This window comes from Myotis davidii, unplaced genomic scaffold, assembly GCF_000327345.1.
Source record: "Myotis davidii unplaced genomic scaffold, ASM32734v1 scaffold892, whole genome shotgun sequence".
Classification (NCBI taxonomy): domain Eukaryota; kingdom Metazoa; phylum Chordata; class Mammalia; order Chiroptera; family Vespertilionidae; genus Myotis; species Myotis davidii.
In genome coordinates, this window is record NW_006284341.1 from 298,631 (window position 1) to 306,991 (window position 8,361).

The window sequence follows — 8,361 nt, forward strand, 5'->3', positions numbered from 1 at the left end:
CTGGGGACTCGGGGGTGCCCGGCCTGGGGTCCCGCCACCGGGCCTCCTCCTCGGCCTCGCTGAAGAGCTGGAAGGTGCTCTGGCTGCGGAGCAGCTGGGTGTCGCGCCTCGGGGGATCACTGCCTCGGAGCGGGGCGCCCCGGCTGCCCTCGGCGCCCCTCTTCACCTGCTGACCACATGGCTGCCAGGAAACTTCCTCCAGCTTCGGCTCCCCGTTTTTGAAGGGGTGCTCCCCGTTGCCTAAGGGTTCCGTGGGCTCAGAAAGGCGGATATTGGCGTTTGTCTCCTGGAAGTCGTTCCTGGAAGTCGGGGCCATCCTGCTGGGCCGGTAGGTGCAGCCATTCACGGAGCTGCCCACACTCGGGGGCCGCGGGCGCCCTTGCTCGCGCTGCTCGATCTTGGAGACCTTTTCCAGCACCGAGCAGTGGGGCTGCCCGTACTGGAAGCCGGGCAGGGCCGAGGTGCTGCTGGAGCTGAGCCGCCTCCGGCCCAGGCTGGACGTCTGCGGGTGTGGCGGGGAGGGCGGCTCCTCCAGCCTTGCGTCCGAAAGGGGGACAGAGGTCACTGCGCTGGCTTTGCCCTCAGGCCGTGGGCAGGGAACCGGCCTGTCCGGATGGCTCCTGTGATCGGGAACCACTTTCCATCCAGGGCCCTCTGCCTTGGGGCTGCCTCCCACCTCCTGGCTGCTCTGCCTTCTTAGACTCTCGGGAATGTTCTGAAGAGAGGAGAAGGCCGACTTGGTCTTGCCAAAGTTGCTAGACGGGCTCTGGCTTGGGCCTTCTCGCTCCAGCCCCTGCTGGAGGTTGGCATTGTGGTCTTCTTGGGAACCACCCTCCCAAAGCTCGGTGGGCCTGGAGGGTCTCTTGCTGTCGCCCACCTGCCAGGCCTGCGCCTGAGGGGGCTGGGTGTGGTGGCAGGTGGGAGCCGGTTTGCTGCTGTGGGGGCTCTTCCTCTCGCTGGGATGTGGGCTGCTGCCCTGGAGAGGTGCGAGGCGCTTCTTTGGGGAGGTGTCCTTCACATTTTTAGGCACCGAAGGGAAATGCACTTTGAGGGGGGCACATTTGACCGGAGTTTCAGGTGTTCTCTCTGCTAGGGACAGAGATTCATGCTCTCGGGGTTGACAGAAGGCAAACGCAGGTCTGCTAGATCCATTCTGGTTTCCATTCTCATCCAGGGTAGCCGTCTTGTCACCGGCTCCTGGAGGAGTCGTATAGCCACTCTCCTTGGCCAGGGCAGGGTAGAGCGTGCCGTTACTACTCGCGGAGGGCTGAGGCACCTGGGCAAAGTGCGGCTCCAGGGATGGTACCGGGTAGATGCCAGTCGGCAGCAGAGGTTGGCCAGGCTGGGCCTTCTGGGGATACTGATGCTTGGGCTTCACCGGGGGGCTGCTCTCTGGACTCTTCTCCAGCACAGTATGCAGCTGTTCCTCCACGAAGGGAGATTTCAGGGCGCCCGCAGAGTTTGCCTGAGGCCGGCAGAACCGTTTCTGGTCAAGGCTAGACCAAGAGCTGGGCCGCTCTCTGTGCCGGAAGGCTGCGTAACTGTCACTCCGGGCGGGGGGCAGCGGTGCGCCCACTTTCGGAGGCAGGTTGTCAATGGCGGTCTCCAAGGAACTGGGACCCTGCTGGCTCCAGGAGGGGGGCGGCCCTCTCCGGCCCCGAGGAACGTGATGCCCTTTGTCATAGCCCTGACTGTCTGCTGAGGCTTGGGCCTCCCTCCCTGGGAGAAGCAGGGCTGATGAGTTCACCTCGAACTCGGCGGAGATGCCCCTCTGGGGGTCATAGACTGTCTTGACATAGCGAATGTCTGCCTGCCTCATCCCGTCCAGGAGGCCACCTTGAGCAGAAGTGTCCATGGAGCCCGACCGCTCCCGGCCCGGGACGCCAGGGGGCGGGTACTCTAGGATGCTGGAGCTGGTGGAGAAGGAGCTGTAAGCCGAGTCTCTCTTGTTATGGAGGTGGCCGAGCTGGTCGATGCTGCTGGTGGACTTGGCAGGGGAAAGAAGGTGGCAGGCGGGGTATCCCCCACTGGGCTCCAGGCTCTCCATGCTCCCCTGGGAGCTGCACTGGTCAGGGCTCCGCCTCAGATAAGCGTGGTCATAGTTGGAGAGGTCACTGGTCGAGGAGCTGGAAGGAAAGAAGGAAGACAAAACAGTCAGCACCACTGAGCTGTTATGACTTAGGGTTCAGGCACAGGACGCAGCTTATAAATGTACTCTGGCGCACGATGTTTGGTTTTTGGAAGGGTGGGTGAAAAGAGCCATATTTGGCCTCCCTATGCCTCCGTGGGCGCCGCTACTAGGAGTAATTGCCCAACACTGGAACCCGTGTGTGCTTCTAATCAATCACCCAGGCTTGCAAGGGGAGGAACGGGGAGCACGAAGAAGCCATGTAGCCTTCAGGCATAGGCGGCACACTCACGTGACTTGCCATGTGCTGGAAATGACGGTGTGTGCCAAGAAATGAGAGCGGTGGGGAGGAAAGAGGAGAGGAAGAGGAGGAAGAGGGAGTGACACTGAAATTTTGTGTCTCTTGGGGCTATTTGTGGGAAGAAGGGGAAATGCTTAGAGACCAGGCAAGTGAATGGGTGAGGGGGACTGTGCATACATGTATACGTTTTTAGTTAATATCTTTCCTTTTTATGGCATTGAAGGCCTTCCAGCCTGGCAACCTTCCTGGAATCTCAATTGTACTGGAGACTATTTGTTTGTGATGAGAAAGCTAAACACAAAGCTGAATGAGAGAAATTAGTGTCAGAAAAAGCAGATGGGACAGGAAAGGTGAGGGAAGCGTAATCACGAAGCCCATCACCTAAGGGCGACCTCCCAAAGGCCGAGCTCAGCCTCTCATACACGCAGGAGGTAAGACCTCATTTGTGAGCTCCTCCTCCAGGTGGTTTTCAGAGCCTCACTGGGGAAGGGGAGATGACTCTCAATCCTGGCACTGCACACCCTAGAAAGCTGCCTCAAAACAAAGTTCCTTATAATTAGTGTTAATTATAAACTTAGAATATACTTTACCCAGCATGTTGGGGGCGGGAGAGCATACAGGAAGGAGTAAGTGGTTCAAAAATCAAACAGCAGTCTCCATGGTTCAAATGTCTGTGACTCACGATTCTCTAAAGAAGGGAAAATCACTAGGAGCTCTTGCCTAAGAGTTTCCACTTTTACATGAATAGGCACTTACGCACTATTAAAGTTCATGGAGCTATTATATTTCTAGGCCTCATGTAAGTAAATATGGTGTCTTGGTTGGTTGAATATGTAATGATGCATAATGGCTGGACTGTCTCCAGAGTATATGGCGAGAGTCTAGAAGGACCATATTCTGAGTCAAAACTAGTGCTGAAATTCAAGGAAAAGAAAACTATATTTTTAGTGACTAACCTTAAGAATGTAACTTTTCTTTAAAAAAAAAGTTTTTATGTTTTTAGAGAGAGAGAAAACACTGACCAGCTGCCTCCTGCAGGCACCCTACTTGGGATCAAATCTGCCACCTGAGCTTGTGTCCTGACCGGGAATCAAACTGGGGACCTTCAGGTTCATGGGATCACGCTGAACCACTGAGCCACTCCAGCCGGGCCAAGGTGGCACTTGAAAGTGGGTAAGAACCACCTGGAATGAAGGTCTTCAGTCTTACACAGAGAGCCTTACCCTCAAGATGAATGTGTCAAAGTTCTTACTGTGGTCTGGCTACCTCATTTTCTATTGCTTTCCTTCTTGTTCACAGCACTTCAGCATGATGGCTTCCTTACTAACTCAAATCCGTGAAATATAGCCCATCTCAGGGCTCAACGGCCTTTGTACTCACTGTCCCCACCACATAAAACGCTCCTTACCTGGCTCACTCCTTCATTTGTCTCTGCATCAGAGAACATCTGGAACTCACTATCTAAAGAACACATCTTCTCTCCTTACTCTCTGTAACTCTGCTTTATTTTCTTCATAGCACTTATCATACTTGACATGTTGCATTCTCTATTTTGTGTGCTAAAAAAGTATTTTCTAAGTACTTAAAACAGAGCAAAAAGCACAAAACAAGTGTATGAAAAGATGTAAAGTGTGTTTACCGAAGATTAATTCCTTAGCTGATCAAATAAATATGTTTTGAAAATACTGGGCTAAATAAGTTAAACAATTTTATTTACTGCAAGGCTTCTGAGTCTTCAATAAACTATTGTTCATGGAATGTTCTGAAAGGAAAATACACTAAGCAGTGTTATTTGAACTTGTTTGACCCTAGAAACTTTTTCCAAAGGGCATGTAATGGGTTATTATTCCATGGAACACATCTTGGGAAACAAATAAGTATTATAGGTTGGGGGGCTTTTTATGTCTCATTCAGCTGAAACAGAGTGAGTACTCAGTGTGTATGCTTGAATGAACAAATCAATGGATACTGGAGTATTTTGATACTGTTATTTTATCCACTTGTGAGGGGACTGGACTAAGAGACTTGTTTAAAATGTTTTTATTGATTTCAGGGAGAGGAAGAGATAGAAACATTGATCAGAGAGAAACATCAATTGGCTGCCTTCTGTACACCTCTTACTGGGGATGGAGCTTGCAACCTGAGCATGTGCCCTGATGGGTAATCGAACTGGTGACCTCCTGTATGGGACACGCTCAACCAGGTGAGCCACGCCAGCTAGGCTGGACTTTCCAAGGTCTCTTCTAAAGTACTTTAATAGTTTGGGACCAATAGTTTGTGTGAGATTTCTGTAGGACAGCAAAAGGACAGTGACAAAGGTCTGACAGAGAGCAGCAGAAATACAATTTCAGTGAAATCCAAGCCAGTTTGCAGACAGTTAAGTCTTCAATCTCTTTTTATTTCTCCCTCCTTCTCTCCTCACGCCTGCTTCTCCCCCTTCCTTGAGCTCCCTCATGCTCCTGCTTCTTAATGAGAAACAGATGCATACACTTAGGACTGAGATTGGGTTTCTGGAACTAAAGGAAGGCTGTCAGAGGGACGCCGACAGATTGATTCAGCACACGAGACCACTAGATGCCACTGTGCTCCTCAGAAAGGCACCTGGAGCGCTCCTCCAGGACAGCGGCCGCTGTCAGACCTTCTGACAGAACTCAGTGTTGGGGTGAAGCCTCTGCAGAGCAGCAAGCCCGAGACATGGAATGACACGGATCATGGACGATCTGTGTTGGGGTTTCAGAGAACCCAAACGTCCGTCACAATGTGGTAATCTGAGCTTTCCTTTCTCCCTTTGTACCCCACACAGCGCTTCTGGGCTGACAGTCACGTGTCAGGGGAAGCAGGGTGGTAGATACAGTAAGAACAGATCCACCTGCCTAAACCCCTCTGAGGGTGGGATGGGGAGGAGGAAACAGATGGAGAAGCGCAGCCTTCAGAGAATTGCACTTCTGATGCCAACTCCACCATTCTCCCGAGGCCACTTGGAGCTCCATAGTCACTGTAAGCAGCTGTTCTAAGCACCAGTTACAGTAGTCTTATCTCTGCCTTTGGGCCGGCATGTTTTTCAGGTTGCAGTGTGATTTCAGATTCAGGGGCCTCTTAAAGTTGGGGGTTAGGAGGCTCCAAAGAGCCCACTGTTTAGGGTAATCTGTCAATACACACTTGCATTTTATAAGTGCGTGCTGGGTTATGCCGTTAACTTTGAAGTTCATCACCAGGTTTCACTGTGCCTCGGATAAGTCGTCAGCCTAATTATTATAACTAATTGTCATCTGGAACTACACTAAATGCTTTACATGGTATTTTGTTTAATCTTCACTATGGTCCATTGATACAGTATAAATTTCATTTTACAGATGAGGAAACTAAGATCAAAGAGGTTACACAACTTGCTCAGGTTCATGCAGTAGGTGAAGTTGAGATTTAAGCCTACGTCTGACTTAGCATTATGCTGTCCCTCCTCCACACTGTTAGCGCCAAACATCTAACCTTCTGAAGGCCTTCAACCCTGCATGCCCAACCAGCAAAACCACTGTGGGGGTGGGGCTCTGTTCTCTGAGCACAGATGGCTCAGATGGAGAGAATGAATCCCATCAGGGTTATCGGGAGGGACTCGGGCAAGTGGGTGTTGGAAACAAGGAGGGTAACCAGGAACTTACCTCTTCCTACGGCCTGAAGCCTTCCCTAATATGCTGGGAGCCATGTCCACCAGTACTAGGTCTAAGATTTGGTTCTTCATTTGACCAGACATGAGTGCTAAGGATTCTGAGTCCTGGCCTTGCCAAATGCATAGACAGCATCGTTAGTTAAGTAATCATTCCAGAAGCCGCCCTCCACTCCCCCATGTCAGAACTTGCATATCATGTCTATATAGGAGCCATATTCTCTTGACCCTCCAATCTCCCTACCATTACCCTTATCCAGCCCTTCCAAAAAGTGGTCAAGCACCAGAGCCTGGCTTCCTGGGATCAGAAGATGAATTCCAGTCTGTGTGGGTTCCAAGTCTTTAAAAATGCAGGGGAATCCTAACTTAGCAGAAAGGACATTAAGTGAGGGAAGAAGTATGTCAGTATTTCTAGTGTAACGAGAAATGTCTGAGAATCACCAGACCCAATAAATATCTCAAATAGCTAGCCAGAGCTCAAAATAATGCTGTCCTTGCTCACACCACCCCGGCCAAGGAGATCAAGATGAGTGGTACACAGGTTAGGAATTTTAAGAGGATGAGGAACGTATTGGGGAGACGGATTTAATACTCAGGATAAATGGAAGAAAGTGTTCTCAAAGCAGGAAAAAATGTTCTTTCGGGGAACAGGACATGTGAAGGAAAGAAACCCCTGGGTCTCAGCTTTGGCCACTTACCTGGAATGGTAGCTTTGGGGCCAAGGAGTGCCAATCGTGCCCTGAGATATTTGCATCATGCTGGCATTGGGTTGGTTGTCCTCAATTTTTGTTGAATGCCAAGAGTGTGGCCGGCCTGCAGGTTCGCTGCGCCTGGGGAGACACAGGAAAGGGACCCACAATATCAGCGGCATTCTCAGCCTAGTCTCTTCACCAACATGATTTATGCTTTTGGAAAAAGAGTGGTTTCCTTTTCCTCAGAGATTTAAAAAAAATCAAATAAATAGCAGAAAATAGATTTTACTGCTTATTTATCTTACCATTGTTATTCTCTGCTTTTTAATATTTTAATTTTAATTTTGACAAAATTTCAAACTAATATAAAAATGTAGTAAACTTAGTGTGAAGAATTCCCACGTAAACCCTCGTGCACTGTTGGTAAGAATGCAAATTAGAACAGCACTAGGGAGAACAGTATGCAGGCTCTTCAGATAATCACAGTTAGAACTACCTAGCAACCCACTTCTGGGTATATATCCAAGGAAATTGAAATCAGGATCTCACAGAGATAGCTGTACTCCCATGTTCATTGCAGCATTATTCATGATAACCAAGGCATGGAAACAATCTAAGTGTCCATCAACAAATGAATGGATTTAAAAAAAAGTGGTACTATATATATTCAGTGGATTACTATCCAGCTATGAGAAAGAAGAAAATCCTGCCATTTGCAATAAATTGAATAGACCTAGAAGGCATTATGCTAAGTGCAATAAGCCGGAGAAAGATAAATACTGTATGATATCACTTACATGTGAAATCTAAAAAAGTCAATCTCAGAGTGGTGGTGACCAGGTGTTGGGGGAATTTTGGTCAAAGGGTATATATTTCAAGTTAAAAGATGAACAAATTCTGCCCTGGCCAGTGTTGCTCAGTTGGTTGCCGGTTCAATTCCAGACCAGGGCACGTGCCCAGGTTGTGAGCTTAATCCCTGGTAGGGGCCAATGGATGTCTCTCTCCCCTTCTCCCTTCCTTTCTCTCTCAAAATACAAAATCTTTTTTTATTTTTTTTATTTATTTTTAAATATATTTTATTGAGTTTTTACAGAGAGGAAGGGAGAGGGATAGAGAGTTAGAAACATCGATGAGAGAGAAACATCGATCAGCTGCCTCCTGCACACTCCCCACTGTGGATGTGCCCGCAACCAAGGTACATGCCCTTGACCGGGATCGAACCTGGGCCCTTTCAGTCCGCAGGCCGACGCTCTATCCACTGAGCCAAACCGGTTTCGGCCAAAATCTTTTTTTAAAAAAAAATTAACAAAAAATAAAAATAAAAATTAACAATTTCTGGAGATCAAATGTACAGCAAAGTGATAACAACTAATAAGATTGTATCAAATACTTGCAGGCTGCTAAGAGAGATCTTAAATGTTTTCACCACAAAAAAAGAAAATGGTGACTATGTGATGGGATGGAGGTGGTAGCTAACCCTGTGGTGGTAATAATTTTTGCAATTTATAAATGTATTGAATCAACACGTCGTACATCTTAAACCTGCACAGTGTATCAATTGTATCTCAGTAAAGCTGAG

The 8,361-nt window shown here is 48.8% G+C and overlaps 1 protein-coding gene across 1 annotated transcript in view; it reads right to left on the reverse strand.

Annotated features, from left to right (window-relative positions):
- Positions 1–8,361, reverse strand: part of SHROOM3 (shroom family member 3) — a 60,636-nt gene that overhangs the window by 37,679 nt on the left and 14,596 nt on the right. The window contains exons 2-3 of the mRNA XM_015570211.1: positions 6,789–6,920; positions 2–2,126 (exon numbers count right to left, since the gene is read on the reverse strand). Coding sequence (XP_015425697.1) covers positions 2–2,126; positions 6,789–6,920 — 2,257 coding nt within the window. The remainder of the gene's footprint in view (position 1; positions 2,127–6,788; positions 6,921–8,361) is intronic.